This window comes from Acanthochromis polyacanthus, chromosome 10, assembly GCF_021347895.1.
Source record: "Acanthochromis polyacanthus isolate Apoly-LR-REF ecotype Palm Island chromosome 10, KAUST_Apoly_ChrSc, whole genome shotgun sequence".
Taxonomy (NCBI): domain Eukaryota; kingdom Metazoa; phylum Chordata; class Actinopteri; family Pomacentridae; genus Acanthochromis; species Acanthochromis polyacanthus.
In genome coordinates, this window is record NC_067122.1 from 41,310,318 (window position 1) to 41,328,723 (window position 18,406).

General features: G+C 40.4%; 1 protein-coding gene across 6 annotated transcripts in view; it reads right to left on the reverse strand.

Annotated features, from left to right (window-relative positions):
• Positions 1 to 18,406, reverse strand: part of cep162 (centrosomal protein 162) — a 44,762-nt gene that overhangs the window by 7,774 nt on the left and 18,582 nt on the right. For 2 of the 6 annotated variants that reach the window (XM_051954953.1, XM_051954951.1), the window contains exons 4-16: positions 16,760 to 16,819; positions 15,996 to 16,274; positions 15,090 to 15,236; positions 13,830 to 14,007; positions 12,815 to 12,888; positions 12,668 to 12,738; positions 10,962 to 10,992; positions 10,674 to 10,742; positions 9,520 to 9,726; positions 8,433 to 8,514; positions 7,549 to 7,744; positions 7,040 to 7,271; positions 6,555 to 6,715 (exon numbers count right to left, since the gene is read on the reverse strand). In XM_051954953.1, coding sequence (XP_051810913.1) covers positions 6,555 to 6,715; positions 7,040 to 7,271; positions 7,549 to 7,744; positions 8,433 to 8,514; positions 9,520 to 9,726; positions 10,674 to 10,742; positions 10,962 to 10,992; positions 12,668 to 12,738; positions 12,815 to 12,888; positions 13,830 to 14,007; positions 15,090 to 15,236; positions 15,996 to 16,274; positions 16,760 to 16,819 — 1,787 coding nt within the window. The remainder of the gene's footprint in view (positions 1 to 6,554; positions 6,716 to 7,039; positions 7,272 to 7,548; positions 7,745 to 8,432; positions 8,515 to 9,519; positions 9,727 to 10,673; positions 10,743 to 10,961; positions 10,993 to 12,667; positions 12,739 to 12,814; positions 12,889 to 13,829; positions 14,008 to 15,089; positions 15,237 to 15,995; positions 16,275 to 16,759; positions 16,820 to 18,406) is intronic. The other 4 variants (XM_051954954.1, XM_051954955.1, XM_051954952.1 and 1 more) reach the window with 3 other exon arrangements.

The window sequence follows — 18,406 nt, forward strand, 5'->3', positions numbered from 1 at the left end:
GAAAGTGGCGTACGCTGTGTTCGTTGTGATTTCTAAAACAAACTTGGCGTGACAATGTGCGCACCGGTGCGCCAACTTTGATGCTTGCTTAAGCACATTTTGGAGACAGAGGGAACGGCAGTGCTGGAGGGTGAAGTGGTGAATTGAAACCAGATTGATCTCAAACCTTTATTGTCATCACATATTAGACTTGTAGAGCCGGATAATCATAAACCCTCATTGTTGTAGATGTTCATATAGTGCGTCATTCGGCCGACGACTGTATTTGCAGAACTATGTTCATATATTAACAGGGGCGGATTGAACGTTATTTCATTCGGTCGTTTGACCGAAGGGCCGGGATCTGGGGCCGGTGCGGTGATCTTTATTAAATAATTTTGTTTACTAATCACCTGATGCCCATATGGCTCATCGGGGAAAGCAGAAGACCCATTTGCAGGGGTGGTCTCCGATGCAGTGGCGCGGGTTCGATTCCTGCCGGCGGCACTTTTATGCATGTCTTCCCCCTACTCTTCTCCCCATTTCCTGTCACTCTTCACTGCAACTATCACAGTAAAAAGGCAAAAAAAAGTAAATAATTTTGTTTATTTATCCATATGCGGCCGAATGGGATGAGTGTCCAACCATTAATCAGCCCTTTACAGGCACGCAGGCACACATGCTTCACACCACAACCCCCAAGTGAAAATGAATTTGAATGTGCATTTTTTCGGGTCACATAGACAATCAGTGTACAAATTATTTGTACATCGGACATGATCATAGCAAATTTAGTGGCAGGGTGGCCTGGGTCAACACATGATTCATTCATCCTGACGCACAGCAGTGAAAAGACTGCAGGCCGGCGCTGCGTGAAATGCCGTGGATCAGCAGCTTATTTATATACAGATACATTCATGAGTTACTTTGCATTGACCATTCATGGTAAAATGTGGGTGTGTTGGGGGCGGAATGTGAGGTGGATCCACCTGTGCAATCTTCCAGCTGGTGTGTGATTTATCAAGAAATGGCATGCAGCTGTGCTTACGCACAGTTTTATAAATCAGGGGCGAAGGGCATACGCCCTTTTCATATTTTCGGCGTACACAAACTTTAGTATGGATCCTACGCAATGTTTTATAAATAAGGCCCCAGTTCTTTGCAAAGGAAAATGACATCAAAAGCTACACGCTGCTGTCTCTTCCACTAATCTCTCCACTGTCTCACATAAATAAAAGTAACCTGTGTTAGTCATGTCATACACAGAACAATCAGTAAGCCAAGTAAGAGAGACAATGCTTTAACAAAGTATTTTCATGTCCATATGATAAGTTTTAGTTGTCACTTAGAGTTTGATGCTTACTCTAAGACAATCTACTATTCACCTTTGGGCTTTTACATGTTCTAAATCTGTGATGACCTTCTATCGCTTGTCCATTGAGAACCTGCTGACTTACTGCATCACAGTGTGGTACAGCAGCTGCACCATGGCAGACAGGAAGGGGCCTCAGAGGATTGTTAAGACAGCACAGAAAATCATCGGCTGCCCCCTCCCCTTCCTGATGTACATTTACACCTCCCGCTGCCTTAAAAGGGCAGAAAACATCATCTAGGACAACTTCCACCCTGGTTCCGACCTGTTTGTCCTGTTGCCCTCAGGAAGGCGCTACAGGTGTATCAGAACCAAAACAAACAGACTCAAAAACAGTTTCTTTCCAAAAGCCATCACCACTCTGAACTCAAACATGCACTGACATCCCCCCCCCCCCCCCCCCCCGAAACTACCTCATAACCGTCTACTGTGCAATACGGACTATTCTAATGTGCAATATCACACTGACCATGCACTTTTTATTCTTTTATACTGTTTTAACTTATCCTTTTTTGTGATTTTTATTACATGTATCTTGCACTGATGGAGATGCTCTAAATCTCATTGTACTTGTGTATAGTGACAATAAAGGCATTCTATTCTATTGTATTCTGATCTGTTGTGAGAGGCTATGACAGTCTTTGAAATCACCTCGGCTCAATAAAAAAAGGCACGTTCACACCTGTGGGCTCTGGTGCCAACCAAGTTTCTTTAAAAATGTATTAACATGTCCATATGGTCCTTTTATATATGCTGGAACACAAACTGTCAGAAAAGTGTGCGGTCAACCCCATGGCTGAGCAATTCCACCTTAAAACTCCAATGTAAACACATTCTCAAAAACAAGGATTAAAATGTCTGAGGTTTCACATATAACACAAGTAAGGAACCAGTGCTGTAAACTTGCAGGGTGGGGCTTTTAGTGTCATTAATCCTCTTCAAAATCGGTTTCTGGTTCTAACGTGTGACTGAATTACTAAAATGTAGACCTAAATGTAAGACACTTTAAAACACTTTAAGATTCATGTATCGGAAGAAAAACATCTAAATATGCTTTTTTGATGAACAGTGATACATATTAGAGGTTTTATCAGTAACTAGAGAGGGAATTTAAACATTCATCATTTCACAGCAGATTTAGAGCTCTTGATGCACCGCAACACAAAAGCCATAGCTGCACTGACTGTTTTTTATTTATTTTTATATAATTGATCACACAGTCCTACTATTGCTACTAACCTATATTCATTGTTCATGATGTCAGAGAGCTTACATCACAGTACATATCGTATTGTAACAGGAAAGTGTGGACAATCTGTGGATACACTTTGTTCTTCTGCAGCATGAACAAAACATTGTGCTGCCACTATTGAAGCAGCTGTTCAGATTATACGCCTGTGAAACAGAGCTGAAAAGAGATGCAAAAGAACTGTTTCAAAACACGAAGCAACTGACATGACTCACACCGTCATGTCATCAATTAAAACACTCGGCTGTTGTTATTAGCCCTGCAACAGACTGCTACCTGTCCAGGTGTCCCCTGCTTTAGCCTCAAGTCAGTTGGAATAGGCTCCAGCCCCTCGCGACCCTCATGAGGTTTAAGTGGTGTATAGATGATGGATGGATGGATGGATGGATGGATGGATGGATGTTCTGTTGTGCAACTGAAGTCACCAACATATTGGCAGCAGTCTAATCAAACTGTACTAAACTGCACTTTTTGTTTGTCAGTCTTTGGGTGTCAACAATTTCATAGAATGTATGTATATTTAAATGTGTCAGGACTCCCTCCTCACCTCCTTCCAACCTGGCATCCCTAATACCCCTTTTCCCATCTGTTCCCTCTCCTGCTCCTCTCTCTCTCTCTCTCTGTCTCTCTGTCTTCCTCCTGGTCTCCCATCCGCTCCTCTACCTTTGTCTCCCCCCGCAGCATGACACCTGAGTGGAGTTCGGCTTCTCAGCTGGGTCATTCCATGAAATCGGTGCCTTTTGCGTCCCCAAGAAATAATCAGTCATACAATTATGATAACAACAAATTAATATTTCATTTAAAAATATAACATTACCCTGTCTTCTCTCATTAATATAACATCAAATTAAAGTCAGTGAAATGTTATTTTAATCAATTTAAATTACTTTCATGCTGAAGAGGGTGAGGTTTTTGGCCTGTCCCTCAATGTTATTGTTGTATGTGTACAGGACTTTTCATTTGTAAAATGTAGGCAAAATGTTAAAATTTTTACATTTACATGTAGTTTAAAGTATGATCTTATTGTAAAACAGTGTTTTTGGTAATAATAATATATATTAACCATTATAAATTACCAATTTATCGGCGTCCCCTGATTTCGTGTCAACCCTGTTACCCTAACTAAAAAACCCTATAAAAAATAATGGTACATTCCAGATTTGACAGGATTTAAAGGAGGTTGCATCATCTCGGAACCAAGATGCTAACAGCTCATTGACAAGTAAGTTTCTCTCATCTCTGATTTGGTATTTTGAAGTTTTTTCAAGGTTTAACCAGGCGGGACAAGCATACAACGTCAATCCTGTTACCAGTTTTTAACATATAAACATAATCAATTTTCTATTTTTCAAAATATAATCAATATCTACAAGTAATTATCTTTCAAAGTACATAGCTTGCACTTTAACTAGCATTTATTTTAGCTAGCTACAAGCAAATTAGTTTAAAATGGTCAACCCTGTTACTGTCAACCCTGTTACCTTTCCACAGTAACAGGATTTGACATAATTAACAAATATTAAATAACACAGCCTGAGATGGCACAATATAGTTTCCTGTCATTTTAGACCTTCTGTGATTCCTGGCTACTTAAAAAATAAAAATTAAATATAGTTTAAATTTTACATTTTCAAAGTTGAAAAGGCACCGGTTTCGTGGAATGACTCAGCTGACTCCACTCAGGTAATCAACCACATCCACGGGTCCCGGACAGCTGAAGAACATACCGCTGATTACCTCTCCTGCAATAAGTACCGGCTCAGCCTTCCACACCCTGCCAGATTGTTGAATAAGACTTCCCAGTCAGTTCACTCTCTAGCCTCCTGAAGTCCGTTGAGTTTTTTGACGTTTCTAACATTGTTTCTCCTCCCTCTGAACCTAGACCCAGCTGTCCTCCGCCCAGAACCCCCATCTGTCCTCTCCGAACAGTTCGGCACTGGTGCCCTCCCCGTCTGGATCCCCCATTCCGCCCGGACCCCTCCCTGGAACCAAGACCTGCTTCCCTCCCATTCGCCTGGAACCCACAGCAGCAAGCCGGCTGCTCCGTCGCCTCCCGGAGCCTCCTGGAACACCACCGGCAAGACGTCCACCTCTGCCCGGCCAAACCAAACACCTCGGCCCCTCGGGTCATCAGAGTCTGACGTCCTGCCTCCCCCGAACCCCCGTCACCCGCTGGATACCATTCCCCACCAACGTCTGGCCGCCAGGAATCCCCCACCTCCATCTGCGGCACTCTGGGCGGCCGATGACCGTCGATCCCCGGCTCCAGACCCACCCGGCCAAGCCCCCAATCCATCAGCCTCTCCCAGCTCCTACATCCTGGTTTCCCCCACCTCAGCCATTATTCACCCTTTACAATAAAAATCCTTCTCAGTTTCTCAGGCCTTGGTAGTGTGGCTCTCTGCTCGGGTCCGCTCTCAGAATCCGTGACAAAATGTCCATTTAGATAAAGAAATGGATGAAAGTTTTTGCAAATTCAAGTTGGTACAATAGTACACTAACAGCCTGCAGTCCCACTCTAAACCACACACAGTGTAGTGTACACAGACTGTATGACAGTAGGGAATTTTTTCAAGTAAAATAGCAACACTGCATGGAATAAATGCTTTGTTTTAGAAGCTTTTTTTGTTGCGTGTTTTGTGTTTGTGCACCTTGCTCTGCAGGAGGAAGTTTTGCTGTCTAAGTGAGCTGAGCTCTTCTGCTCCTTTCTTCATCATCTGCAGTTCCCTCTCTTTCTGCGCCAGCTGGACTTGCTTAGTTCTACTGAGGGTTTCAGTCCCAGTCTGTGCTGCATTCACCTAACAGTCACCCAATTACATTTTGCCATGCACACAAATGACTTCAATGTCTCAGGTGGGTCCTTTAAATTTCGGGTGCTTCAGATGTTTTCTGATCTTGACAAATGACAATGTCTTGCAGTGGCCCAAGAAAGGAGTCATTTGTTCTTTCCAGCCATGGGTTGGCTGCAGCCTCCCCCACCCTCCACCCTCCTGTGGGTGTGGATGTGGTGTCAAGACAAACAGGTAGCCACAGACTAGCGCATCTTGGGAGATCTGCTTAAAAGTCATGGGGAGGGTTAACTGGCTCCATTGCCATGGAAGGAGCATGCTTGAGGTTTATTCATGAAAATGAACACCACTTTCCTCATGCACTTTTATAGCACTTTGCATTTCATGTATTTAAGTGAAACTACTTAAAATTCTATTGTAACATTTCCTTATTGCTGTTGAAAAAGTGTCAATCACTGGTGTATTACCATCAGTATTATTTTATTTCCTTAGTCTATGTTCCAGGAATGCAGCATTAAATGCTAGTTTTGCAACGAAACAAAGAGTAATGACACGCAATTGATGAGGCACTGTAATGTCTTATCTCTATATAACAGCACAATACTGAGATACTACCAACCAATATAAAGCATATAAAGATATGTGTGGATATTCTGTAGTAGCCTGGTTTCATTTGCAGGCGATTTAATCATCGTTAACACAATGAATGGATGTACATAGTGAGTGTGTACCAAACGCTCTAATCAGAGGCCACAAATGTAATAGATTTAATAACATATTTGTCCTGCTGCCTTCAGATGCTGCAGCTATTTAATGAAATGAAAGAAAGGTTTTCCATACAGTTTAACGCAAGTGTGGACCTCAGATTCTATAACAATCACTCAAACTCATAAAGGCTATTCTGCTTTTCACATTATCCAATAATCTTTCTTGCAGATTGAAAGACTTTTACTGGCTGGAGAGTGATTAGTTAAAGTGGCTAATTCACAGTTTAAAGTTAGGATTTCTTCTTCTTTTATTGATAAAATAACCAAACAGGGAGAAGGTGTGGTTCTAATAAAGTGTTTCAGAGCTACTTGTGCTAATCACTGGACCACCAGTTAGTCTTTTTGTGGGGCTCTGAAAAACAGACATCAACTGGAGATGAGATAAATGGTTTCCTTACATTGAACTGTGGAAGGTGTTGTATCTCTCGGGTTTCTTGAAGACCTCTAACTTCCTGTGCAGCATCCTGGTGAGTGCTGGTGTCTATCTGTTGTTGGAGGATGGCCACTAAGGACTGAACTGATGCCACCAGCTCACTGCTCACCTTCAGACCCGACTCTGCTGATCAAAAGTCAAAGATATTTGGTAGCTTCAGATCAAGCACACTGCTCCAAACCTGACACACCATGTTCTAGCATAAACACAAAGGGATTCAGAAATGCTGCAAAATCAAGTTTATGACAGTATAACATTGGTATTAGCTGTTACTATGATACAACTTGTATAGATGTAAAAGCAACCAAACAAATGCAAATTATTCTAAAACTGTACCATTTTACAATTTTTAATAGTATCATTAGAGAAACAGACAGTTTTTGTCTTTAATAATATAAGTAGGTTGCTGACTTCATATTGGTGTGTTTGTGTGTGTGAGCCACTAATTACCTGCAGAATCACAGTCATCCTTTTCTTGGTTCTTTGTAAATTTGGCTTTTCGTGGATGCTGTGGGAAACGGGAAACAGAGATCTGGCTTTTGGCTGCAGTAGTAGCAGCTCTACTCGAGCCAAACAGCCTGGGAGCAATTCTCTCATCCACTCTCTTGCCTCTCACAGCAGCTGCAGCAGGTTTTTCCACTGAAGGCGTAGAGGGTTTAAAAACAGTGGAACCATGGGAGCCCTGGGGGAAAGAGTGCATTATTACACAAAGTTATGTAATTGTGTGACTTTTCACCTTTTACACAATCAACTTATCCTAAAAAACACATTTACCTTTTATATCATTTTATCTATTTACCTAATACTCAGAATAGGCTTTTTCAAGTCATTCATAACTTGTATCTTTTTACAAATTGATCCTTTTACATGGCATGTCTTATCTGTTGTTTCTTAGCTTTACCAGCACTAGAGGTTGTGTAAGAAGAATAATTGCTTTGATCTTGCATCAGCCTCTCTACCTCCTCCTTGATACTCCATGTTAGGTGATGCTTGGGAGGATCTGGGGAGCTGGACTGATGGCTGGCATGTCCCCTGGCTCCCTTTACCCCTGAAACGGGGACAGACTTTTTTGTTTTCTTCCATTGTGAGTCTGTATAAGGCACATCTGTGTTATCCAGGAACTGAGATTCCTTTTCTTGGTTGAACTCCACAGCACTGCAATCAGACAATGTAGAATGAAAATAAAGGTAAAATTTCAAAGAATATTTTGTGCTGTTGTTTGGCAATGGAGGAATGTGTACTTTTTCCACTTATATGTTAGAAGGTTTTTCCCAACTTCTAAATGCAAAATGCATTGTTTCTGTGTATCTGTGCAGAAAACAATAGAGAAAGAAGAGAGAATTCTATTTCATTTGCCCCAGTGTGGGAATTTAAGTTAAGGAAACAGGTTTTATAGGAAGACACTTTCACTAATTAGATGTACAAAATGAACATTAATACAATATACACTGATAGTACAACAGGCAAATGATTCCAACGTCTGCCAATTCTTACTAACATATTTAACTTTAGCCAGTGCTTCACCTCCTGGAAATAATTCTGATGCATCTTAAAAAGCATCTTCATGTAGACGCTTCAGTCCAGTAGTATCTTACTGGTCTCTATACTTGGTGTTATCTATACATGTGCTTCACCACCTGTGCTACAGTCATTACACATTTGATATACACGTCGACTTTCATAGCAGGCTCCCTGTATTGTTGTTTCCTTTTTATTTCATTTACACTGTAGATTTTCTTGCAACAGTGTTAACAACTTTGTTGTACTGAACAATCTGTGCAGTAGTTTGTCGATATTCTGTCATCCTTTTGAAAAATTGCAAGTATGATTCGGCAGTGCTAACCTGACAGGCTGCAGGGTGAAGCCTCTAATTTGGTCCTTCTCTGGTCGGATGCGCCTCATTAGTTCTTCCTCAGTAGGTAGCTCTAAACACACACAAAATATCAATGATAAACACACCCTGTGATCCTCTCTCCATGTGAGGATAATTTAGAATTTAACACAATTAATGAAGTCACTGCTGTTGATCCATGTATAAATGCATGGAGCTCTCTTTGATTATTTAATAATTTTCGGCAATTCATTTTTTTGGCGAACTTTATTTGCAAAATGCAGAGATAAAAAACAAGAGTCCAAGTCTAAGATGATCTGTGTGGGTGGAGCGGGTCTGGTGGAGCATCAAAACAACTTAGAGTGCCAAGAACAGTGGGGAACCTGAGGCGTTGCAAAGCAGGGAACAGAGATAGAGGTAAGAGGTGAAGCTCCATCCTCATCGCCAACATTATGTCCAATGAAACAGGGATGAGGACTGTGTGCTTATAGCGGCTTTATTAACATAAAACAAAGAACTGTTGCGCTGATCACACACACCTTCTCAAAACCCCGGGCACTTTTGTGGCTGCCAGTCACACTGTTGTGACTCGCGTGGTTGTATGCCACAGGTGGGTTCTGTGAAAAGATGTGTTCAATAACTTGAGGCTAATACGCCAAAGTTGTGCGTTCTCACCAAAACGATAGTGCTCCAAGAGCTGCAGCTGTAAGGTTACAACTTCTTGTTGTCACCTACATGTAGTCTTGAACATATGCAGATGTTGCTAACAAGTACAGTGTGCTCTGCCTGTGGAAGAGGCATGGTTTCACTTCATGTCATGCACAGTAAGTACTGATGTACAGCCAGCAACATGTATGTCTTTGGGAGCTGATGTAGACTGTCTGAACGTATCACTGAACAATTATTCAGACCATGATGTAATGTATTATCCTGACAGCAGTCAAGCATCAACTGAGTCTTTTCAAATTTCAGAAAAAGAAGTTGCATTTCTCAGAGGCCTCTGGGATTCAAGTTTGTCGACCAGTATATTACACAGACTGACAGAATTTGCTGACCAGTACTTCAGTTCAGCACCTTTAGCAGAAGGGTGGTGTCTGACCTGACTCATTGGTTGAAGCAGGCTGAAGAGACTGACAGGCATGTTGAGGAGAGGAGAATGGAGACACAGGTCTGTTGCTCTTTCCTCTCCCTTCCACAGATGCATTTTGGTGATTATAGTCATCTGAATCCTCCACAACATGGACCTGTCTGTAGGCCTCCTGAAGAGCCTCCATCTCAGACTCTCCGCTTTGCAGATATGAGTGGCCTGTACAAAAACAGCTTTAGTCTATTCCGTATCAAACAACAGGACAAGATCAAATTTAAATGATCATGGGGAAGAGGCCATCAATTAGGGATGTATTCAACATCATCTATCACTTCTGATCGCTACGTTTACTTATTCTACATGATCGCCACCATTAAAATCTTCTTTGCTTGTAGAAAATCAGCTTAAGGGGTGATGGTCTGTGCTTAAAATGTTTTACGTTTAGTGAAAAATCAAGCCATCTTTATCTAAGGTACAATTATGAACAAACACACTATATATTTAACTAATAACAGACCAATTATTGTGTTCTTTACCATATTGTATATATGATTCAGACATTGCCGGTACACTGGAAACTGTCTTTAAACTCCTAATTTAACCTTAAACTCCAAGCTAACTGGAGTGAGGAAGGGGACACAAGACTGGAAGTGTTTCATTGAGCGACTTTTATTTTGAGTTTGCCATTCACAAAATCCATCTGCTGACATGAGTCATGCCTCACAAAAAATAAAATGACAGAGAACTCAGAACTAGAAAGGGTTATCAAGTAATCTTAAATGTTTTAGAATTTCATCAGTGAACATTTACATAAGCTGTCAATAAATGAAAAGTGTTTCGTTCTGTGAGTAGTTTCCTGAGAGTGGGATGCTCAGTGTGTGTTCAATCAATCTTAAAATCGTGATCGCCACGATTACTAATACATTTTACTAATTTAGACAAAATCTTCTCCACGACACATAAATGACTGGAAACTGTTGTGTCGTCATTATTTAACAAACAAACTGATTTCAGTTAAAGCTTCTTCTCTGCACATTTAACATCGTCATTATTTGAAATGAAAACAAATTTACTGTAACAAAGTCATCCTGTTAAGACTGCATTTATCTTATTGTCTGGTTTTACGTATGTTATTGGATGACTTTCTTCTCTTGTGTTTGTCTTACCTTTGTCCAGTGACCCCTCTGTGTCCTTTCTTCTGTCATCAGTTTCATCCAAAGAATCATAAAGAGAAACTGAAACAAACGTTAAGTGGCATAAATAACTATCCAGGCTTTAATGTGAACTAGAGGCACATTTCAACAAGACACACATATAGTACATTGCTGCTCATGGTCTTAGCATTTAATGGTATGTGGTTTCTGAGATGGTCTGAGCCATCTAACTGATTCCTCATTGTTACTGGGTGACACACCTGCCTGTGATCTGAGTGAAAAACAATCAGTTTTTCTTACCTCTGGCAAAAATTGCAGATGTTGTACACTTCTGAAACAAGAGACAGATGAGAACACTAATGGGTCATTCCGTGTGGTTTCACCAGATGGTGGTTGCCGCACCATTTTCAAATTAGTAATAAATTTGCATGCCATTAGATAGTCACAAAAGTATTTTCTATGCAAAATTGTAGGCCTGTAGCTCAAATAGTTTCTGAGTTGTGGGGGTCTGAATTTTTCAGAATTTGGGCTATAAAAAGCCTCGCTAGCGTTTTTTGCATCTTTAAGTGGTTATTTCTCAGCCTCGAGACATACCAGAGAGCTGTGAGTTGGTAAACAAGGCCTCTGCATGTAGCTAGTGCCCCACAAACATCCTCAGGTGTTTCCCTACACTCTGCAGGCCATGGGGGCTTGCTAAAAATGCTAAAAAATTAAAGAGATACCTACTCACGAGTGGGGTTTGGGACCTTAAAAGTACTAGAAATACTGCACAGAAGTGTTTTAACACCCCTGGGTTCCATTCTACACAAACTTGTGTGATAACTTAGCAAACTGGAGCTTTCTAGATACCTCAGTTTGGAAAATATGAGCTCCCAAAGTTGGACAAGATTTTTAATTGGCTATTTTTGGTGGCAAAAATCTCAGTGTGGGACAGGTACCACAGACCCCAAATTTTTCTACAAGACAGTACCATCTGCCTTCTATCACTGTACAAAAAAGCAGCAGGGTTATATTTGTAGTTACTGAGATATTCTTACTCAAAATGGCATGGGTAATGTCAAAATCGCTTTTTGCTTTTCAGTACTTTAAATTGGGATACAAGTATTAGTAGTCATTCCAATGGTAGTATTATGTATGTTTTGTTCTTTTTGAAACGTTAGTTGTTAAAGGTGACTACCTTCAAAAAGTGTAACGGTATAACTTTGGTATACCTAAGTTATAACTTCGGTATAGGTTCTTTTGCTTGGTTTGTTTGACCAAGAAGCAGAATGATGGATTGTTGCTTCAGAAAACCTGAATTCTCTGGCCACTAACCAAAACCAAGCTGAGATGTTTTGGGATGAACTGGACTGCAGAGTGAGGAAAAAGCAGCTGACAAGTGATAAGCGATAACTCCAGCTTTACTCTATACCTCAGAAAACGGCACAAATAAAGAATACTCCTCAAATTATAAGGTGTGGCAAAACTTTTGAAGGTATATTTTACTTATTTCTTCTACATGTAATGTGTTTTTAAAGCATAACACTCCTGATGGAAACCACAGGTTCTGTGTGCTGGTGTGACTGTTCATACTAGTCGGTACGACACGTGTTGCTGGAGTATTTTCCATGCACCTTGCAGAGAGGTTAATTAAGGAAGACACAAATATTATACAACACTACACTGCTACACTACTATACAACAGCAACACTGATGAAGTTCTTTTTTTTGAAAAGCAATAGAAAATTTGGTGTATTTCAACCAATTTAAAATACAAATCATAGAGTGGCAATCTTAAATGAAAGCCCACCAATCAGTTTTCTTATTTGCAAACAAAACAGTCTTGAAACAAATTACATCATCACCTGACTGAAGTTCCAAACTCTCAAGTTTTCAAAGCAACTGAAATCATGTAGGTCAAATAAGATTTTTCATGGTCAGATTCGGATGGCCGTTTCAATAACCAGGGCCGTTCCTTATCCAAGAACATTTCATGACTTCAATAGCTGTAGATTTTAACTACAAACCTCCTCTAGTGGATTTTTCACATCCTTCTCATCTTCAAAATCGTCACTGTAGTGTGGGGAACCTGTAAAGGCTAAGAGAGGAGACCTTATTGAGAAACACAGAGACATAGTGATGTCTGCATCTTGCTCAGGCTTTATTATCCTCACCTGGAGACATTCTAGTTTCTGGGACTCTGACCTCACTTTGACCATCACTCAGCTCCTTCACATCCTCTGCTTTTCTGTGTGGCGGGGTAGGGGGTATCCATTGTCATTACATGAAGTCACAACCCTGAGCTTAAAAATCACAGCATCACCACAGACACTAACCCCATAGAAGATTCATCCATCTCATTCCTAAGCCACATTCAGACAGAATTATTATCACACAGAGTCAAGGGGGGAAACATTTAACAAAAGTGTCCTTAACTATACTTGTCATGAGTAACAGCATTTTAGCTATCATCAAATTACAGAAAGTATTTTGTAAGAAATAATATTTAACAGAAACACAAATGTGGAAAATCAAAGTGTCCTTTTCAGAACAGAACTGTTTTGGAAAGCCAGCTTTCCAGCTTTGACTTTTAGAAATGCATGTTTTTGCATGAGGCCAAACCATCTTCCACCACCTTTAAGAGGAATAATGAAGCCTTACCACAACGTTCCAGAAAAATCCAGGTTTACGTTATCTGCATATATTTCTCACAAGCGTGGCTACTGTGGTTCTATGGGCCATGGTAGCTTTGTGTGCTCTACCTCCACCAGAGAGAGACAGGGAACCAAGGAAGAGCACAGAAAATATTCTGGGACTTTCCGCAAAGTCCCCGCTGCTTTCCAAGAGAATAATTTTGACATAACTCATTTTAAATGTTTGTTTTCAGTCTGACTAAAAGCAAACAGAAATTAGGAGAACAGAACAACAACTTGGATAACTTCATTAGGGATGTACATCAGGGAATACTTGGCTTTTGATCGAGCAAAATGGTATTAATGAGCTTTTACTGACTGTATAGAGAGCTTAGCGTTTGATTAGCCCGGTCTTGGCTATTTTTTCTTCCAGCTGCTTTTGGGGTAGTATAACACCACATCCAAAAGATTTTCCAAGTCTGGCATCAACAGGTCCAAGATCCCTGATGATCGACCTGTTCTAGAGTGATGTAATACTGTACGGCTGCTTGCATACCCAAGGTTAGTGGTGATGGTATAACCAGTTGAGTCTAGGTCTCTGTTCAGCTTGGAGTAATCTATAGTTGACAAAGCTCCCGCCTCGAGCTGGGCAAAGAACCTAGCTTTCTCCTCTTCTTCTTCCAGTGTGTCCAAACCCATACTGGTCATGTTCACAGCTGGTGCCACGCCTGAGTCTGCACACACACAGAAACAAACTTAGATAATTCTGAACTGACAGTGCACAGAGACAACAGAAATAAAATAATAAATAATAATTGATTCGTTTAAAAGACTGGGAAGAGCAAATATCCTTAGTTTACTTTTAAAACTGGGTATAGCAAGACAAATCTAAATTCCAAGGGGATCTGGTTCCAGCAGTGGGCAGCATAACGATGAAACTGGATTTCACTGTGTCTGGTCTGTGGGCATCGCCAACGGTCCAGTTCCTGCAAACCCTAGAGACCTACCCGGCTCAGCAAACATAACTCCGAGATGTGTCAGGCCCTGAATATTCAAAGACTTACAGGCAAATACAGACAATAGGACATTAAATTCTTTTTTCCTGAAATCCAGTGCAAGGATCTAAGAATCAACGTGTACAGAAATGTGTTCTCTCTTCTTGGTCATTGGTAGTAGTTAAGCAACAGCATTTCAAAAGGAGACACGTGATGTAATGTCCCATATTCAGAGGATGTAGAGGAATTGAAATCCTCGAGACTGCTATACTGTAAATGGTTTGCAGCGAGGAATACCTGACATTAAAATGTTCCTTTACTATGGCTGGATGCATCAGAACACTTTAACGTGTCTTGTTTGATGTGGTCCTCTGATTTTTATTTCTAGCTTCATTTAGTATTTCTTACAGTTTTCAAAATACTAGAAAAAATTGTAAGCAACTTACACCAAGCAGTCATAACATTAAAACCATACAGGTGACGCGTACATCATATTCTCATTACAGCGGTACAGGTCAAAGGTGGGGTATATTAACTTCATAAAGGATCTAAGTGACTTTGACAAGGCTGAGATTGTGATGCTTGAAAGACTGGATGGCAGGTCTTGTGAGGAGTTCCTGACAAAGTTCTAAAAACAACTAGAAATTTGACCAGGATTAGGCCCACAGTAGTAGCAGCAGCAGCAGCTGTAACATACTGCTTGGAAACAATATAATGTACTTTAAAAACCTCAATGCCTGACTCCTGCACACTGCATCCCTCCATTTGTCATAGATTTTAAAGTATCTCTGCTTTGGTTATCTCAGGTTTCCTAGACTCACTCTCTGTCTCTGTGCTATCTCTGTTAAGGAAAGCGGTTTCCATCCCGTCTTTCTTCAAACCAGCATCTTCTGGATCCTCATCCTCTTCTTGAATAGGCTGTGAATTCCTTAAAGACTTCCTGAAAGACTTCGCAAATTCCAACAGTCCTAAATATTAAAAACAAAAAGGAAAACATAGCAATGAAGCTCATGTTCCTTACTGTGTAGGTCACACTAGTCACACAACTTGATTAAAAGAGATCACGATTAGACATATTAAGTCTCTATTTATTATACTAAGTGGTATTTATTACTCTTACACTAACAATGAGGACTGCCTGATCGTCAAATACACATTGCCAGTACAGACAGTACATGAGGACAAACATACATACAACACACAACAACACACTGTGGGTTCAAAAATGAGCATTACTGCAACAAAAACACAGGACACACACAGTGGATTGTTTCTGAAGGTCAAATGCTGCCACCTAGTGTCTTCACTATAGTAGTACCTATCAACTTTGCTTTAAATGAGTGAAATTATATGATTTCTGCTCTGCCTGCATGTGGGTATAAATGTTCAGTTGTGATGTAACGATATAATGCATCCTGTCATTTCATAAATAGTCAATTTCCAAATTCCAGTCAGTTGAAAAGATGTACAATGAGCCTAATAATTAAAGGAAACGCAGTCAGGCTGTGAATCACGATGACAGTACTAATTATGTCCTACTGTATGTCAAATGTATCATTGAGTAAAAAAAACAAAACATCACTCCTCAGGCCCATGTGGCAGGCAGAAAATCAATAGTGTTAATATTTAAAGCGTCAAAGAGACGAAGACAAGGGAAGCTACTGAGACTACTTATTCTGCTGGTGGACTAAACTACGAGTGGTTTGGGAGAGTTGAGGGAAAGTTACCATCTTCACTGTCCCCCTGTGAAAGACTATCAGTGGTGGCTGGAGGGGTTTCAGTAATGTCATCAGGACTCCTTTCTCCTGACACACACTGGAGACTTTCATGCATAGACCTGCTCAGACTGTGTGAGCACAAGTCATCAGATGGAGCTTTGTGTCGTTCTACAGTTTGGGAATCTTCCAAAACTGTGCTTTTGTGACTCTCTTCAGAAATAACGAGTTTATTCGGAGCACTGCAGCAAGGTTTGGGGACAGGCTTATAGAAGGACTCCCTGCCGAAATCTTCAAGGAGCAAAAAGTAAAGAAAAGGTAATGTTGGCGGTCCTTTCATTGTAGTCTGAATGAGATACCTGAACTACACAAGACTGAATTTGTTTTCATTCGTCATCATATACTGGCCATTATCAAATGTGTTGCCAGCTTCAAAATACTGTCACAGCCAGAACAGAAAGTGTAACCAAGTCTATTGTGAAGACCATGAGCTAATGTAAAGCAGCAATTCTATTTATCATATAGACACTTTCACCAGGTGTGTTTCTGTTGTCCAAACTAGGCCAGTGTGCATCGTTTCTGATATTACTCTTATTGCATGATCAGACTGTGGGATAGCAAATTAGCATCATAGTGTTAAGCTGAGACAGTTGGAAACACTGCTCCACTAATGCACAACAACAGTATTTTAAAATAAACCAGCTTAATGTCGATGTAGTCAAAGAATTGTTTCAATAGCTCTTTGTAATGAGATATTTTTCTCAATTTCCTCTCACCCTCGTTGTTCTTGGGCTGGGCCTTTCTGGCTTTGATAAATCTGCGTTTGGCTGTCTCTGCTGGAAAAGATGAGGACAAAGAAGGGGAAATTTTTCAAAACAAGAGACAGCAGAAAAACAAAGCTGTGAAAAAGTGCACCCACATCCTCTACAGATTTGCACATTTTGAATTTGATTGACTGAATTCACTCTTTTGCAATATCTTCCAAATTCAAGCTGCATGTGTTCATTTCTTTGACTGAAAGAAGTGTAAAAAAAAGAGCAAACACGGGGCTGCTTTTTTGACGGAACTCTTAATTAAAAGACAGGACAGATATAAGGAAAAAGAAGCAACACTACCATCATCCTTCTGAAAATGAATATGGGTAATGAGAAATGACAAGGAGAGATCAGTCCCAAGTGTAAATAGCAATACAAGTTAGAGAGTAAGAGCGACTATATCTTGATGAATAGAACCACTGCTATGATAATTTGATGCTTTCTGTGACACGGGTGAACTACAACTTCCTTCAGCTAAAGGTGATATTTTCTAATTGCTTGCTATGATATTGCATTTAATATGAAATACGACTCAGTGACAAATCAAACAACTGATTAGTCTGCAAGGTCAACACCAACAGGCAGATTTCCACTGCAACATCTCAGAGCAGACATGAGGCATGGATATCTGAAGGAACAGCCTTGTGATAGGTCCTTTCAGGCCTTCTGTTATTGCAGTGTAGGATCCGACAGCTTCAATAGCAATCTTAACTCAATAACAGTTTTAATTGTAAATGGAATCAGCAGGAAATCCCAAGTAAATATAGCATAAAATAAAATAATATGTCAAACTTATTGCAAGAATTCTTATTGTTTTGTTTGATAGTAATGTAATACTAACCACAAAGCTGGTAAGATCATGTTTTCATCATATAAATATTTTTTAAATGATCCTTCCTTCCTAGCTTTTAAAGACAAAGAGATTATTTTATATGATTTAATTGCTAGAGAATCAGGGAAATGTAAGAACTTCTCTATCAATATTGAATTGTTTTGAATACAATAACAAGATGCTGGTTGATGCCAGCGGTATCATAATCAGTGAAATGGAGGTCACCTGAGTTCAGTACATGTGTGTCAAGTGACTGTAGTATAAAAACACCTGTATCTGGAAGGTCCAGTCTCTGGCTCATCAGTATTCCTGCTACAACTGCAACATGAAGACAAAAGCACACTCCAGGAAACTCAGAGAAAAGGTCATCGAAAAGTATAAGTCAGGGGATGGCGTTCAGTTCAGCACGAGTTTAGTTAAACCCATCAGTAAGAAATGGAAGGAGCATACTGACTAGAGCTGGTCGTCCTCACAAACTGAAGGACTGGACTAGAGCAGGACTTGTTAGAGAGGCCATCAAGACACTTACGACCACTCAGAAGAAGTTAGAAACTTCAGGGCCTCAGTTGGGAGACTGTATATAGAACAGCTGTTGCTCAGGTTCTTCACCAGTCAAAGCGGTATGGAGTGGCAAAAAAAAACACTGTTGAAAAAACCTCATTGAAATCTCCCCTGGAATTCACCCAAAAGCATGTGGGAGACACCAAAGTCAAGTAGAAGAAGGTTCTTTGGTCTAGTGAGACAAAAAATGGAGCTTTTTGGCCATCAGACTAGAT